This window comes from Mercenaria mercenaria, chromosome 14 (assembly GCF_021730395.1).
Source record: "Mercenaria mercenaria strain notata chromosome 14, MADL_Memer_1, whole genome shotgun sequence".
NCBI lineage: Eukaryota > Metazoa > Mollusca > Bivalvia > Venerida > Veneridae > Mercenaria > Mercenaria mercenaria.
In genome coordinates, this window is record NC_069374.1 from 33,860,071 (window position 1) to 33,878,455 (window position 18,385).

The 18,385-nt window shown below is 36.0% G+C and overlaps 1 protein-coding gene across 1 annotated transcript in view; it reads right to left on the reverse strand.

Annotated features, from left to right (window-relative positions):
* Nucleotides 1-4,892: 4,892 nt before the first annotated feature.
* Nucleotides 4,893-18,385, reverse strand: part of LOC123550447 (endoglucanase-like) — a 53,665-nt gene continuing 40,172 nt past the window's right edge. Inside the window, exons 3-4 of the mRNA XM_053522580.1 lie at nucleotides 9,098-9,419; nucleotides 4,893-5,188 (exon numbers count right to left, since the gene is read on the reverse strand). Of these exons, the coding sequence (XP_053378555.1) occupies nucleotides 5,111-5,188; nucleotides 9,098-9,419 (400 nt within the window). The 3' untranslated portion in view covers nucleotides 4,893-5,110. The remainder of the gene's footprint in view (nucleotides 5,189-9,097; nucleotides 9,420-18,385) is intronic.

Here is an 18,385-nt window from a genome sequence, read left to right on the forward strand (position 1 = left end):
GGTAAGAATCGCCTTTGAAAATGATTAGAAAAAGAATAACTTAATATAGGTAAGAGTATAGCCTTTTCTGAGTAGGTGTTTGAGTTCACGAAGTCTAGCTTACACTGACCAAATATCAGGAAAATACCCTCCGACTGCTGATATGAGAATACTAATAGATGTAGACGTTAAATACTATAAGAGCGACTTTATCATGCATCTGTACCCTGGAAGCATTACTAGTTTATTTTAAAACCTAATCCACTTCGTAAACATTTTGTATGTTTTCTCAGGTTTTAAGCGACTAATTAGGAAATACAATCTATAAGAAGATCCGTATAAAACGTACAACGCAGTCAAGCAAAATAGCAGACTCGGCTTGATTGAGTCTCTTTACGAGATATAATAGAATGGGCACAGATCTCACACCCCTAGCACCGCCGTAAATAGAACTCTGTTATTCAGAAATATTGAACGATCCAGAAAATATTACAACACAATCCCAGTAGGGGAGACTTTGTAACTTCCGGCATTTAAAGACTGCTGTAGCGATAATAAAATCTATAAGATGTGCCTTTTGAAGCATAGAAGGCATTCAAGCAAAGTAACAGCCAACCGATTCTGACAGAGGTAATGAAATGTACAGTACTTCTCACGCCCCCTAGCACAGTTTAAGCGGAACTATGTTATCCAGATACCTTTGACTCCATGATCCATATATGGGGAGACGTTAAATGTGACCGACACAATGGGCTAAAACTATTGTTGTGATCTTAAATAATATCTACGAGATCCTTTACAAGCGTAAAATGCATCCAAGCAAAAGCAGACTGTTTGATTTAGTGTGTTCATAAGAGGTAACGAAATGTGCATCATCCTCCCGGTCCATAGCACCTCTATCATTCGGAAACTGAATGGACTTCATGATCCCTAAAGATCAGAAAATATTACAACACTGAGTCAAAATAAAGGCCGCCACATGGCACATGAATACTGTACCATGTTGTGATATACATATATGTGGTTGATAACACAAAAAGATCCTTTGGAAGCATAAAACGCAACCAGACGAAATAATAGCAGATTCTGTTTGACTGAGTCGGTACACGAGAAACAAAATGTAACAGCAGGAGACAAATTACGGTAAACTTTTCACGGAGTTCTTGGGACAAAATAAAAAACTATTTTGTGAAAGTGGTCTTATCTTTGCACATATTTGATTTCTTGCAAAATATCCATGTAATAAACAAAGAGAATTTCTCAAAAGAAATAAATCGAGACGCTTTTAAGACCTTCAAACAAAATCACCACCAACATGGATTTTTTTGCAAATTTTTAATACTGGTTTTCATTTATTTTCTCAATATAAACTTATCATTTTTATCAGACATTTTAAACGAAGATTAAATGAGTATCTTATTTGCGAAACAGTTTTTATACTGCGTTAAGTTCAAACAAATATTTGGTTGAAATTTGGAAAGTGACCATTTCATCGTTGCTTGCGTATTACAAGCAAAAAAGAAGTTCTACAGGTAATGCTAGACTTACAGGCCTGAAACTGGGATGATTGCTCATCTTATACAAAGCCTATCGTGATGACGGTCAAGGCCACATCAGTGAATAGCTTTAAAATAGTTTCTGATCAATAACTTGTGATGGCTTTGGCTTGCAGGTGCTAAACATGATAATGCTTGTTAGCGCATGCTTGTCAAAGGTCAAGGTAACTCTGAACATCGCCTTTGAAAATGATTAGAAAAAGAATAACTTGCTCAATGCATGTAGGTGTTCGGGTTCATGAAGCCAAGCTTACACTGACCAAATATCAGGAGAATACCCGCCGACTGCTGACATGAGAATACTAATAGATGTAGACATTAAATACTATAAGAACGATCGTTTACTGCATATTGTCAGTGAAATTTTACCAAGCATCTGTACCCTGGAAGTATTACTAGTTTATTTTGGAACCTAATCCACTTCGTAAACATCTTCTATGTTTTCTCAGGTTTTAAGCAACTAATAAAGACTTAAAATCTACAAGAACGTAAAACGCAACCAAACGAAGTAGTAGACCCGGTTCGATTGAGTCTGTTTATGAGACACATTGAAATGGGCAGCAGATCTCTCGCCCCTAGCAATAGTGTAACTGTTATTTAGAAATATTAAACGATCCAGAAAATGCTACTGTCAACACAATCCCAGTAGGATAGATTTTTATACTACCGTCATTTAAAGACTGCTGTTGTGATAATTATTAAATCATATAAGACAAAACCTTTGGAGTATAGAAGGTAACCAAACACAATTTAGGAGAAGTAATGAAATGGGCACCACTTTTCACACTCCCTAGCACCGGCTGAAGCCATCATGGATTTTTTTTACAAAATTTTGATACTTGGTTTCATTTATTTTCACAATGTGAGTTTACCCTTAAATGAAAGATCTTACAAGTACAATGTATCTGATTATTTGCGAAACTGTGTCTCTAAGATTTTATATTGCGTCAAGTTCAAACAAATATTTGGCTGAGATATGGCAAGTGACCATTTCATCGGTGCTTGCGTATTACAAGCAAAAACATGTTCTGCAGTTTTAAAAGGCTTATATCTGTTTGAGATAATGAGGCCGGGTTAGAAAGCCAGTTTTTCCACTAAAGTCATAAATCTACCGTCCATTTAAACAACTTGTTATAATTCGCTCAGCTCATTTTCAGTTATTATACTAAATTGTGAAACATGATCTACAGCTGATGTTAACCACTGTCGACATGTTAATTCCACCGCCACGCGTGTATGTTAGAAGAAGCCAGTTACCCTTTTAATGGAGCTACTGGTACAAGTTTTCACGTCTTTGGTGTGACCCGGCCAGGAATCTAAGTAAAGACCTCCCGCACCCGAAGCGGACGCTCTACCACTTGGCTACCGGGGCGGTGAGATTTTAAATTCGTTGATAGTCTGCCCGTCCGTCATTGGCAATTGGTTAGTTTATTCTTTAGAATTGTCATATCTAAAGCAGTCTTTATTAAACTTGAGGACCGATGTATATGGTTCTTGCTTAAGCTTTGTTTTGTGCCAACTACAAAAAAGTATATCAAGAGTTATGGCCCTTGATTTATCGTAGAATGTTATATCTATATACTGGTATTTTACCCTCAGGTATACCATTCTTGAATATATTTAGGCAGAATGTGAATGACTATAATATCTCGGTTAAGTTTAATCATGGAAAAATAGACTTGTAAGTACAGAGTTATGTGTCCTTGATTCGTAAAAAACGCCATGTTTTACAATTCATATATTAACGCACTTCATTTATTAAGCAAACTTTATCTATATTTATATAGAAAGCCAGATCGGAACAACAGTTATATACTCTTTTTCTATTTCGGTATGTTAACATTCAAGCTCAATACATAGAACGTGTGTTTATCTGTAGGATCTTGTTGATTTGGATTAACGACGCAATGGTACCTACTTATATCAGTACGAGTGAAGGATCACACCAGATGGTCTAGAGTTATATGCCCCTGATTTATCAAAAAATGATGTATTTCATGTTAATTAACACGCGTTCACCAATATCCTATTTATGTTTAGGCATTATGCTAGAATGTGACTGAGCAGGCAGCATCTTTGGTCAGTTAGGTCCGGTATACCGAGAGTAAGCATGTCCTTAATTAAGCCATTATTCTAGTTTATCAAGCGTACACTATAAATGCATAATGCTTTCACCAGTGTTAATGGTGTTTTTATCGTGTCTAGTAATACTTTTGATAAAGTTGAACATTTACTGAAGAATTATCCTCTATTGTTTAGCAATATTTCTATGTAACTTATTGAGCTGGGACTCGAAAATGTATTAATACATACATTACATATACCAAACTTGCTAATATTTGCATTCATACACTGATATTCGAGTGTGATAATTTATGTTGCGTCTATGTGATCTTGACATTGAACTTGCCACAGAGAGCATTGGTATTCAGGTGAAGATTAAAAGGGCCACCATGGTCAGTTACTCTTTTCATCAAGAACTGACATACGATCGCTTTGAAAGGGTAAAGTGAAAGATATAATTTCTAAGGTGCACTGTACCACAAAGAAACATGTGGAAAAAACGTTATAATTATTTCGAAGGCGCACTCACTGTACCTACTTTTAGTTTAATAATTTGAAAGTGCACTGTACCACAAAGATACTAGTACATGTGGAAAAACGTTATAATCATTTCGAAGGCGCACTCACTGTACCTACTTTTAGTTTAATAATTTGAAAGTGCAATGTACCACAAAGATACATGTGGAAAAACGTTATAATCATTTCGAAGGCGCACTCACTGTACCTACTTTTAGTTTAATAATTTGAAAGTGCAATGTACCACAAAGGTATACATGTGGAAAAACGTTATAATCATTTCGAAGGCGCACTCACTGTACCTACTTTACCTACTTCTAGTTTAATAATTTGAAAGTGCACTGTACCACAAAGATACATGTGGAAAAACGTTATAATCATTTCGAAGGCGCACTCACTGTACCTACTTTTAGTTTAATAATTTGAAAGTGCAATGTACCACAAAGGTATACATGTGGAAAAACGTTATAATCATTTCGAAGGCGCACTCACTGTACCTACTTTACCTACTTCTAGTTTAATAATTTGAAAGTGCAATGTACCACAAAGATACATGTGGAAAAACGTTATAATCATTTCGAAGGCGCACTCACTGTACCTACTTTTAGTTTAATAATTTGAAAGTGCAATGTACCACAAAGGTATACATGTGGAAAAACGTTATAATCATTTCGAAGGCGCACTCACTGTACCTACTTTACCTACTTCTAGTTTAATAATTTGAAAGTGCACTGTACCACAAAGATACATGTGGAAAATTGTTATAATTATTTCGAAGGCGCACTGTACCTACTTTAGTGCAATGTACCACAAAGATACATGTGGAAAAACGTTATAATCATTTCGAAGGCGCACTGTACCACAAAAGTACATGTAGAAAAAAGTATAATCATTTCGAAGGTGCACTGTACCATAAAGAAACCCGGACATATAAAGAAGACAAACAAAAGTAGTATCATCATTTCGATCATTGAAAAGTTTGTGTTTTATTTCTTTCAACCATCTGGATGCCTTCCACAGAAACACTGATGATACATTCTGTCGTTTGGCGTTCTGGAATCTTGATTGTGAGGCTGTAAACAAAATAATCAAAGCACTGAGAGTACTGATGGGGCGGTGCATTTCAGCTGTTTTTTGTAACATTCTTAGATGAAAGTCAAATATTGAGAAAGGAACCTTTGGTTTGCGCAGGAGATTTCGTATGACTGAGGATGACATTCATGCCAAATATAAGATAGATTGCATGATAAAATGTGAAACACCACATTTTATCAATTATATTCAAAGAGTTTAATAAATTCAATGTGGATAGTAACAAATGTAAGATGAATTCTTTTTATCACATGTTAGCCTTTCTTGTCGAAACACCAAATATTCGACTTTCTTCTGCTATATAAACAAGTCAATTTGACCGACGTCGCCTATACTATAAATAACGTCAATGTCAAAGTTTTATTACAATAGTGTTACAGTAGTATCGTTTCTATTTAATGGCTGTATTACACTCCTGCAACATCAAATATGTAATAAATAGAGAATATTAGGTTACTGTCATATAAATTTAAATTTATTAAGTGAGTCAGAGAAAATATAAACAAGAGGGCCATGAAGGCACTGTATCGCTCACCTGAGGTATTGACCTAAAGATCATCAAAATTAACATTAACATTCTGACCAAGTTTTATTAAGATATGGTCATAAATGTGGTCTCTACAGTGTAAACTAGCTTTTCCTTTGATTTGACCCGAGGACTAAGTTTCTGACCCGACATGCCCCAAGTTTGAGCTTGACCTAAAGATCATCAAGATTAACATTCCGACCAAGTTTCATGAAGATACAGTCATAAATGTGGCCTCAACAAGCTTTTCCTTTGATTTGACCTAGTAACCTAGTTTTTTACCCCACCTGACCCAAATTTGCACTTGACATTACGATCATCAAAATTAATATTCTGACCAAGTTTCATTAAGATATTGTCATAAATGTGGCCTCTACAGTGTAAATTAGCTTTTCCTTTAATTTGACCTGGTGATCTAGTTTTTTTATTCTAGATGACCTAGATTGATAAACTGAACCTTACGATCATTAAGATCAACATTCTGACCAAGTTTCATGAAGATATAGTCATAGATGTGGCCTCTACAGTGTTAACAAGCTTTTACTTTAATTTGAACTGATGACCTAGTTTTGACCCAAGATAACCCAATATCAAACTCGTCAAAGACTTTATTGAGGGTAACATACTGGCCAAGTTTCATTAAGAGTGGGCCCAAATTGTGACCTCTGGAGTGTAAACAAGCTTTTCCTTTAATTTGAACTGGTGACCAAGATTTTGACCTCAGATGACCCAATGTCAAACTCTTCCAAGATTTTATTGAGGGTTCCATTCTGACCAAGTTTCATTAAGATTGGGTCAAAAATTTGACCTCTAGAATGTTTACAAGCTTTTCCTTTGATTTGACATGGTGACCTAGTTTTAGAGCTAAGATGATTCAATCTAGAACTCTTTATTAAGGGTAACATTCTGACTAAGTTTCATTGAGACTGGCTCAAAAGTGTGACCTCTAGAGTGCTAACAGTCAAATTGTTGACAACGACGACAAACGACCGACACAGGGCGATCACAAAAGCTCACGTTTGAGCACTTTGTGCTCAGGTAAGCTAAAAATGAGGCTTAAAAATAATTTTACTACATTCAATTTGATCCGAGTCTGTCTTGCATATAATTCTGGATATCATAACTAAATAAGGTTTTTTATATACTGACAGTGATCATTTAGTTATGGAATTGTCCTCTTTTTAAAAATCTGTTTAAGATCAGCACATAAAATGCGAGTTCACTGTAAGAATATTGCAAAAAGGTAATGTCTACATAATGTTAATGTTAATATTATTCAAATGTTTTGTCAAAAGAATTTTGATACTAAACCTACGATTATAACGATTTTATGCTGAAAATTGCATTATTTCCCAGGGCTTTTCACCAGCAAATCGGGAAGAGGTCTAGGCCTTTAAAATTGGAAAATTTCTGCGCGATAACTGTCCAGATTGGGAAAAAATGCCATTTATGGAAAGATGTTGTTAGTGAAAAAAAATTAAAAAGTAATAGATATTTTAGACTCAAATTTAATTTTTACTGTTATAGATTAGACTATACACCACTTTCCAGACTTCCAAGTTTCACAAATCTAATCACAGGCCGTGTTTTTGGTGTTATTATTACCGGTACCCTCGATTTTACGCTTATTTACTACACAGTCCAACCATGACCTCTGATTTCTTTTGATATTGCCACGCAATTGATTGATTTATACATGTAGTAATATTTCCTGTCATATGACATTTTGTTGGGAGAATTATCAACCCTAGGTAAACAGAGAAAGATGAATTAAATTTATCTCCCCTGAAGCACAGACTAAAATCTCAAATCTGGGACACAGAACATAACGGATTAGACTGGTAATGCGCAACACACAGTACTTTGCGATATAGTAGGACAAAAAATCGATACCCGACAACCGCTTCCCCGATAAAACTAAAATGTAATGTAAAATGCAAAATTTTGTCCGAAGTTCAGTTGAGTTGTATACCGAATTATCCATCTTCACCAAGCAAACGAATGACGTGACTTATACACACGCCATAACGCCGCTTGACAGAACAAATAGGCAACCCGTATCCTCGATGATTTTATTCAATAACACTCCATTCCAGATGCAATATATTCCTAGATTGAATTGCAGAAAGCTAAAATCCTGAACAAATGCTAACATGAGTCACTTTTCGTTTCCTCAAGCGTTTCCGTTATAAAAACTTTTATGTAGTAATTGCAAATACGGTATGCATACACTATACATTTGTACCATGGTCTCACGAACCTAATAAAAGTCCAGTTTATAATTATAATCGCATAGATATGTTTTTTGCAGTTATTCGAAAGAACAAGATGGCGTCGTTTTAAGAAAAAAAGTAAATAAGTAGTCCGCCAAGCTACAAGTCATTGACCTGTATATATTTTTAGACAATTCAGATTAAAACCAAGTGTTTTCCCTCATGACGTCAGAGTGTAAAAATAGTCTGGCTTACCTGCCCCTTCACTGTCGTACTAAAACACATAGTACGACGGGAACCAGACTAGTCTAAAATAGCCGTAATATAGGTCATATTCATCCGCTTTGTTTTAGGTGCTCTTCTTTATGAGAGGATGTAGAAAGTGGATGCGCTTTGCCGTTTTGCACTTAGAAGTGACGGGCTTTCATTTTCCCGTCTTAGTTCCATTGGAGGCGGAGCTTACGCACCGCCCCAAAAACCGTTTTTTATCCTACCACTACGCATTTGTCAGGCCGATATCGGCTTGCCGTGTAAACCTTGAGGTTAATTCAGTCAATAGAGGACTACTTTTTCAACGACATATCCAATGCAATTTGTAAATTGAAGATCATCATTGTACATTTTGAAATAATTACTACGAGTATACTAGGTGGGGGTAGGGGACTACTTTTCACTTTTATTTTTGCGTCAATCTGAGAAATAACATGGTGGCATATTTCTATCAGCCACATATCCACTTATCTATGCTGATGCTGTAACTTTTCTTGAAAGTGCCACTTATTCAATTATTATCTGGCATTTATCGCATTATCCGCGTAAGTATCTTACCAGGACAAAATTGTATAAAGCTTAGTACTAAAATTACGTTAACATGATTCTGTATAACCTTCACTTTGTCTATACAGACAGTCAGGTAGTATTTTCTGGTCATTACCCCCATCACTGAAAGCATGGAGTTTAACCTAATGGTTCTTCTTTACGAATTCACTTACAGCAGACATCTAAATGGTTGCTATATAATTTACTCACTTGTTTCAATAAATGTGTAATATTTTTCACAAAATATAAAGGTTGATGTTTTATTCAAAGTATTCCGTACTGTGTTCACGTGGCTGGCATGCAAACAGTAGAGCAAACAGAAATTTACTAACGCCGTTACAATCACTCCATTCCCACGTGACCTCCGGGTTCTTTCCTTGCCAATCTCCAAGCTGATTGTTACCCTTTTCAAGATCAAAGTGCTCGCCGTAGCCATACTGGTTCACGTATCCATTCGATGAGCGCTGACTGCACCAGCTCAGATTCGGATATTCGTCTGGACACAGATTGGTCGCCATGAACACTTTAGACTGACCCTCAGGTACATGTTGTCCTTGTCCATCAACAAAACCGCCTGAAATATTTTTAATAGACGAGTTCCGTTTGTGACAGGAATGGCCGTACCGGCGACAGTAACCATTAGAACAAATCAACACCCTTTACTCTTATCGGATCTGTAGTTGACAACTGAATATCATGTATAACTAAGTTAGTATTCCCAGGAATATCTGTCAGTACATCTGAGAAATTTTCTAACAAATCTACTACTTCCTGTTTACTTTCTACTGGTAACTCTGGATTTACCTCTACATCTTTGTACGTTTCTGTACCCTGCTTTATAGGACAAAAAACTATATCCTTTTCTACTCTACTTGAAAACTCATCACTACTTTCATTCGGATCTAATCTGTCATAATCTCTCTGATCCTCCTCTACAATAGCTGCTCCAACCTTACTCAATATACCCTTATCTGGTATAGACTTACTATCATCCTTCCTTTCACAGTACTGTTTCAGCATGTTTGCGTGAAAAGTTTTCAACTTTCCGTCTACATCTATCCTGTAATCTAATCTATTTACTACCTCTACTACTACGTAAGGACCCTTCCAATGTAACAACAACTTATTATGTTTCGTAGGCAACAATATAAGTACCTTACTACCTGCCTTAAACCTCCTATCTCTAGCCTTCCTATTGTAATACTTCTTGTATCTAGCACTACTTTTTGCTAACTGTTTCTGAGCTATCTTACACGTATCCTCCAACTTTTCTTGCAAATCCATAACATACTAGTAAGTGGTTTTAACCTCATCATTCTCTGTCTTACCAGCCCATAACTCTCTTAGCACAGTTATCGGTCCACGGATTGTTCTACCGTAAAGTAACTCAAAGGGAGAAAATCCCAAACTTTCTTGCGGAACTTCGCGATAATCAAACAACATAGCATTCAATTACCTATCCCAATCTTTAGGTCTCTCACTACACATACGCTTCAACATCTGCTTCAAACTACCGTTAAACTTCTCTACTAAACCGTTACACATAGGGTGATACGGTGTTGTAGTTAACTGCCTTAATGACAATAACCTACTTACTTCTGCCATAAGTTCTGACGTAAACTGCGATCCACAATCGGTAAGCATTTCCTCTAGCACTCCTAATCTACTATACATATCTACTAATGCCTCTGCTACTCTCTCAGTTTCAATACTAGGTAGTGCTATGGCTTCCGTATATCTAGTAGCATAATCTACCATAGTCAAAATATACCTGTTTTTCGTATCAGTCATAGGTTCGATCGGACCAACGATGTCGACAGCCACTCTCTTAAACGGAGTATCAATCAAAGGCATTTTTCCTAACGGAACTTTACTTACTCTACCCTTAGCTATAGTACGTTGACAAATACTACACGACTGACAGTACCTCCTAACCTCTGCCATTACTCCTGGCCAGTAAAATTCGCCTAATACCCTATCACTAGTTTTCCTTACACCTAAATGGCCTGACAGTAACGAATCATGTGCAACTTTCATCCAGTTTCTCTAAGACATTTAGGTACAATCAACTGTCTACTTGTGTCTAAATTCTGGGCGGTATACTCTCTATATAACAATCTATTCCTAATCTCAAACCTAACTGAACCTTTACCTCTACACTGCTTAATCGTACCTTCCTCAGCCTTCTTTCTACACAAATCTAAAGTGCTTTCTTTCTGTTGCTTTTCTAAGAATTCCTCTCTAGATACATCTAAAATCTGAGACGGAACTTTAAGCTTTACTTGCTTCTTAACTTTGGCTTGCGCCCTAGTTTCTACTGCTGACGCTAAACTACTAAACTGAGGTTCTACAGCTCCCTCTACATTACCAATTATAACATCATTGGTAGGATTATCTACAACCAACGCCTCTACTGTACCCTTGAAATACGGACAATCAATATCTATTCTAGCTACATCTAGCCTATGTTCACTCCCATCTATTTTACTTACATCTACGTGTTTTCTCTAAAAACTGACTTGCTTCTACTAAGTCCCGTTTCACTATCACACATGTACAACCTGTATCTCGCATAGCGGTTACATCCCTACCATTACAAGTACCGGTTTTGTAGGACATGTACTTACACTAAGCATACCTAACTCCTCAACATCACTGAGTTCTATAATACTATTTCCACTCTCTGACCTACTTGACTTACTCCTATCTCTATCTCTATTTCTTCCTCTACCTCTACTCCTAGATCGGTCACGGCCTCTACCTCTATTTCTATTTTCCTTACTATTTCTATTCTCCCCTTTACTACTTTCCTGCTCTACCTCTACCTCTGCTGCTGCATTAGCACTGTTACCGTACTTTCCGCTCCTACAGTAATATGAACTATGCCCTATTCGACCACAATTAGTACACTTCAGTACACCAAAGGGTTGATAACCTCTACCTCTATTAGCAACATTGCTACTACCTCTATTACTAGTGCCTACATTACGTCTACTAGGATACTGTCTCTGAGGTAGTTCATATGGTTTATGGCTCCGGTCATTACTGGTTCGATTCACGACATACTTGGGACCTCCACGAGTCTTTGCAAACAAAGCTGCATCTTCTGCTACATCCTTAGCTTTAACTAACCTCTTACTACTCAAATTCTGGTATAGTTCTCTATTACAGACATCTAAAAATTGGCCCCTAAGAATAAAATCTAACAATCCTTCGTACGTTTTCTCTACCTTACTCAATCTAAGCCAACCATCTAAATATCTACTTATTCTGGCTAGAAACTTCACAAAGGTCTCATTATCACGAGGCCTCTCAGTTCTAAACTTTTTCTTATAGCCATCGTCAGTGAGTTCGAACTGACGTAGCAAAGCGGCTTTCAGTTTATCATAATCCTTCCTATATTCCAACGGAAGCCTATCAAAAACCTCTCTTGCCGTACCCTTTAGAAGGAACGGTAAGTTTAGTGACCATATCTCTTTATTCCAATCCTGCGCAACAGCGTACGTTTCGTACACATTCAAGTACGCATCCATGGAATCAATTTTCTCATCAAAGGGAGACATCTTAACCTTTACCTTTTTCTTACTCATCTTTTCTAAGTCTGTCTTAAACTTATGCTCTGTTTCTAATTTCCTACTTTCTGCTTCCTCCTTCTCTGTTTCTAACTTCCAAGCTAACATTAACTTCTCCTTTTCCATTTCTAACTTATCCTGTTCTATTTTACGTCCGTATTCTAACTTATCTAATTCTAACTTACGTTCATACTCTATCTTTTCCTTCTGCAACCTAGCCTCTAACTCTAATCTTTCCTTCTCTGTCTCTAAACTACTTTGTCGTTCATATTCTATCTTTTCTTTCTGCAACCTAGCTTCTAACTCTAATCTTTCCCTATCTGCTTCTAATCTATTCTTTTCTGCTTCTACTCTTAATCCTCTTAATCTCTCTGCTGTTTTTCATATTCTATCTTTTCTTTCTGCAACCTAGCTTCTAACTCTAACCTTTCCTTCTCTGCTTCTACTCGTAATTTCTCTGCTTCTAATCTATCTTTCTCTGCTTCTAATCTACTATGTCTTTCCTCACGTTCCCTAGCCTGCTCTTCCTTAACAAAGTTACGTAACTCCTCTCCTTCATAACCTAACTCCTTTCCTACCTTCGTTAACTCTACTACACTAGTCATGTTTAAATGATTACACTATGTTAGCACTACACAACACTACCGTACTGCAGCAACTATAACAACCTGAGACACTAAATAAACAATCGTGAGGGAATACTAGACTACACTAGTTTACACTAAAGCTATACAGTTACCACTGAAGCCAAAACAAAGTACTATACGTATATACTATACAAAACGTCCTCACTGAAATAATAATACACTAAGTTGCGCAACAGTACTATGTGTCAATCAAGGTTGCATAGGCAACAATCAACAATGTAGAGTGAGAGTAGGCTGTAACAATACCCTAGCCTTATCAAATATCAATCAACTGTAACTAGTGTTAACACTTTAGTGTAACAAATAAAACAAATATAAATCAAAGTGATTTATCCTAAGATAAAGTATAGGTATTACACAACTGTGTAGCACTAAAACTTAAAAGTTGGTAAAAGTATATGCAAGTAAACAAGCTTGCTAACACACACAAATTAAAAAAAAAGATACTGTATCTGGTATGTATACAGTACACTAATACATAATAGGATCACTGGGAGAAGTAGGGCGACGCACAAGTAAAAGTGAGTAGGATAACTCTCCTTGTCAAGGGCGGTCACTCTCAGCACAAATATATGGTGGCTTAATCATAGAGTGACACAAAATAAACCCAAAAGAAAAAAAAGGAACGAACTCACCGCAGAATCCAAGTACCGTTTGCAACTGTCTATCAGTCTGTGACCACTAAAGCTGGTTAGCTGAAGCTATGGATCTGTCTTGTCTTGTCTTGTCTGAGGTAAGACGTCACTCTGAAAAATGAATAAAACTATTATATGTGTACCAATAGAAAAAAACAAGAGGAATCTTTACAAATTATTGCTGCAGTTAAATGGTTGTTTATAATGTTCGAATAGCTACTGTGTCTGGTCGACCAATCCCACTTCTGACACCATTGTGACAGGAATGGCCGTACCGGCGACAGTAACCATCAGAACAAATCAACACCCTTTACAATATTTACAAATTTATTTACATAAGATGATTATTAACAATGCATAGATGATATGAAAAAAAAACTGATTATAAGAAAGAAAAAAAATCAAAGTTCAGTATCTCCGGATATAAAAGATCTTACAGTTCCATTCTAAAGTGACGTGTCACAGTTCTTTAATTTAATTTCGAACTTTAAGTAGCACAAACAATATCAAAAAGTATCTGGAAATAGAGTCCCTTTAAACCGTGTATACGTTGATTCCGTATTGGCTCCCTATGGTGGTAGGTGATTGCATCCCTGAGCTGACTTCAGAGGATAACAAAAATCAGCGTCTTTGCGGTTTACGGCACAACCATGGGACGAAAGCTCTGCGCTGGGAATATCACATCCAGGCGAGTGAAGACAAGTGAACCTCGGGCATTGTACTTCCGGGTTATGACATCACCAGGTAAAATCGTCTGGCGGAAGAAGCTAAAATATATAACATATGGTAAGCACCATAGCAAAACAAATAAGTCAGGGCATAAAACTGCTCCTTTGGGTACACCATACCTCCGTAGGCTCCCATAAATAATACGTGCTACTTATACAAAATATATGTGCTACTAAGTTCAGACGTCACGTGATTACATTACATCACTTATTACTTCCATTATTACAAAAATTACTTACTTAAAAGACTAAAGTCAAAGTATGAAAAGATATGAAAAGCTTATGATGAAACATTATAGATACGGACATGATAAACTGCAGCTATTATTTACAACTACAAATTAACAAAATTCAATTTAAATCAAACGTTATATCATAGTTGGCATCCATATACTAATGCCATACACTACAACGGACATTAATTAGATGTGCTATAGACTGGCACACAATTTCATATTACAATAATATATTACATACATGGTACTAAACTTGCCATATAGATTTATACATAACAATACAATGCAGTAATGGCGTTCCATAACAACGAAATGTTTGACTTAAGTTTTTGAAACAGTGCTTTACAATTATCATGTTACAAATTTCATTATAAATCTAACATCTTATATAAACGAAACGTTTAGACTCCTCTTTCTAAATAATTTACAAAAGTCTGAAAAATTTAATAAATTGTAACGATTACTGAATGCATAAAGGGAAGTAATTGCATTAATATGCAAATTTGTAAACCTGTCAATTGTCATTGGAGTAAAATGACAGTATATATGCGCATTAAATCACCTTTGGTGATGAGCTAGCTTTTCACTGACGGGATTTGTGTGGCACTGAAACGTTATAAAATTATCCTGATATACCGAAACTAGCTAAAATCATATGCCAAAAAGTAAATGTTACAGAATTCTGTAGAATGAATAAAAATTTACCAAATAAAAATGGTAATGCAAAATCATAAAAAAATCTAACAAATAAATTTCTTACCTCGATCGAGCATAAAGGGGGGGTCCCAGCTAGGTGTCTGCGCAAAATGTTTTTTGATTTTATTTATACTTTGTGGTAATATACCTACATGTATTAAGTTTCATTAACAAGTGTTACTGTTATCAGTTTTGACTTACTTTTATAGATATTCACATTTAAAGTGGGTGGGGTAATCTGACATTCACACAACATGTTGCATTTTAAATTGTACTGAATACTTTTTCAGCACAGAGCCACAAAGTGGTCTAATCAAATTTACTGATTTTCAATGGACGAACTTTACCAAAAAGCTAAAACATTTTTCATTAGTTGAGATATTAAGGTGTTATTTTCAGCAGATATTGTAAACTAAATAAACATTAAAATGACAGTATATCAGTACACTCTGATTAATATTGGAAGAGTGGTACATTCTCAAACTGGGAAAAAGTGGGTGGGGTAAATAAATATTCGAAGCAACACTACAACAATTGTGCAGTTGTTAAGAAATTGCCTCAGATTGTCTATTACTATCTTAATTTTATTAAATACAGCATTGATTGATAAATTAACAAAAAAAATCCCACTTTATACATGTGTGTCATGGAAAAGGCATGGACCTTGAACATGACATGTAGACAAACCAAATTAACCCTGAAAGCTGAAAGTATTTAACAAAAGGTTTTGCCTGAGGCAGTATACTTTGGGGAAAGCTATTGTTCAAATTAACATTAAATTTTCTGCATTGATTTTTCCATGGCACACATGTATAAAGTCTTATTAAAAAGATTTTTTTTTGTTAAAATTTATCAACCAAGTCTGTATTTAATAAAACTAGAATGTGTCTGTAGGACATATGGTGTGCCCCCCGCCCACCCCCACCCCCGACTGGTACATTTGTCACAAATAAAGGGAAATAATTCAAATGTTTGCAGTCTTAATGGGGTATAGCCTCAAAAAAAATATGAAAAGGATTCATTATTCTATACCATATACTTTTTGAGCTATGAGCATCACAAACAAAACATCCACTATTTTGGCTATTTCAAGGGCAATAACTCTGTAATGAATGCTAAAATTCACATGTTCAAAGGTCACATTATGATAAAGACTCAAGCAAGGTTTCATGAATTTAAATTTAAATACTTCTGAGTAAGGCACCGAGAATATTTCTGAGTAAGGCACATAATTAAGTAAAAATGTGCATTTTTTACTATTTCAGGGGCCATAACTCTGGAAATAGGGGGCAGACCCAGATAAAAAATAGTAGGTGCGCAAGTTCATATCATAATAAACACTCATCAATTTATATCAAATACTTTTTGAGCTAGGCGTGTCACAAGGTGAAAATGTGCATTTTTGACTAATTTAGGGGCCATAACTCTAAAAAATAGGGCGCAGACCCAGATTAAAAATAGGAGATGCGCAAGTTCATATCATGATTAAGACTTATGCAAGGTTTCATGAATCTATATCAAGTACTTTTTGAGCTAGGCATGTCACAAGGTGAAAATGTGCATATTTTACTATTTCAGGGGTCATAACTCTAGAAATAGGGGACGGAGCTAGACGAAAAATAGGAGGTGTGCAAGTTCATATCATTATAAAGACTCATGCAAGATTTCATCAATTTATATCAAATACTTTCTGAGCTAGGCGTGTCACAAGTTGAAAATGTGCATTTTTTACTATTTCAGGGGCAGTAACTCTAAAATTAGGGGGCGGAGCCAGACGAAAAATAGAAGGTGCGCAAATCCATATCAAGATAAAGACTCTTGCAATGTTTCATCAATTTATATCAAATACTTTTTGAGATAGGCGCGTCACGAACTTCGGACGGACGCACGGACGGATGGACGGACGGACGCATGGATTAGAGCGAATCTGTATGCCCCCACCACTCATTGGGGCACAATTAAGATAGTAATAGACAATCTGAGGCCATTTCGTAACAACTGCACGATTTTTGTAGTGTTGCTTCGAATATTTATTTACCCCACCCACTTTTACCCAGTTTGAGAGTGTACCACTCTTCCAATATTAATCAGAATATACTGATATACTGTCATTTTCATGTTTATTTAGTTTACAATATCTGCTGAAAATAACACCTTAATATCTCAACTAATAAAAAATGTTTTAGCTTTTGGGTGAAGTTCGTTCATTGAAAATCAGTAAATTTGATTAGACCACTTTGTGGCTCTGTGCTGAAAAAAGTATTCAGTACAATTTAAAATGCAACATGTTGTGTGAATGTCCAGTGCATAGTTATTTTATCATGAAAGTTTCAAGTAAAAAGTTAGAACCATTTTTAAAAAAATAACAGAAATTGTGTTCCTGGCTGGTCACATGTCAGATTACCCCCCCCACTTTAAATGTGAATATCTATAAAAGAAAGTAAAAACTGGTAACCCCCCCCCCCCCCCCCCCCACCCCCTTTCTAGCAAGAAAATAATTCAGACATCGATTCGTCTATAATGTCGGAAGGTGGTGTGCGCAAGGCATATCTAGTCCAGTCTATTTAAAGGGTAATGTCCCGCCAAATACTAAATTTCATGGGATTCACGGCCTATGCGTGAACTCTTACTATTTCTATTTCCACGGGATTCACGATATAGCCGGGAAATCTGACTACTTTGGCGCGGATTGAAATTGACAATTTGAGGCCCATTATAGTGGTTTTGGGGATAAAAACATAAATTACTGAAGTTTATAAAATATCAACTTTCTTATTACTGAGCAGAATTTAATGAAATTTACATGGAAATTTAAGTTATGAAATACAGAAAAATATGAGAGGTATTTCATGCGTGAAATCTGACATTTACCTCAATAACTCAAAAATTTACAGAAAGATGATGCAATACCTGCATTTACACTACAGATAAAATAAGGCCCGTATGTCAATTTGTGACAATCATGCTACTGCCATTCTTCTTTTGAACCATTTTCCTATTTAGTGCTTGTATACCTTGACAAACCAGAAAATGCAGTTACTATTATTCTATCTATATAAGTACATGACTCCACAGCAAATAATACGCTTCATGAAACAAACCGGGA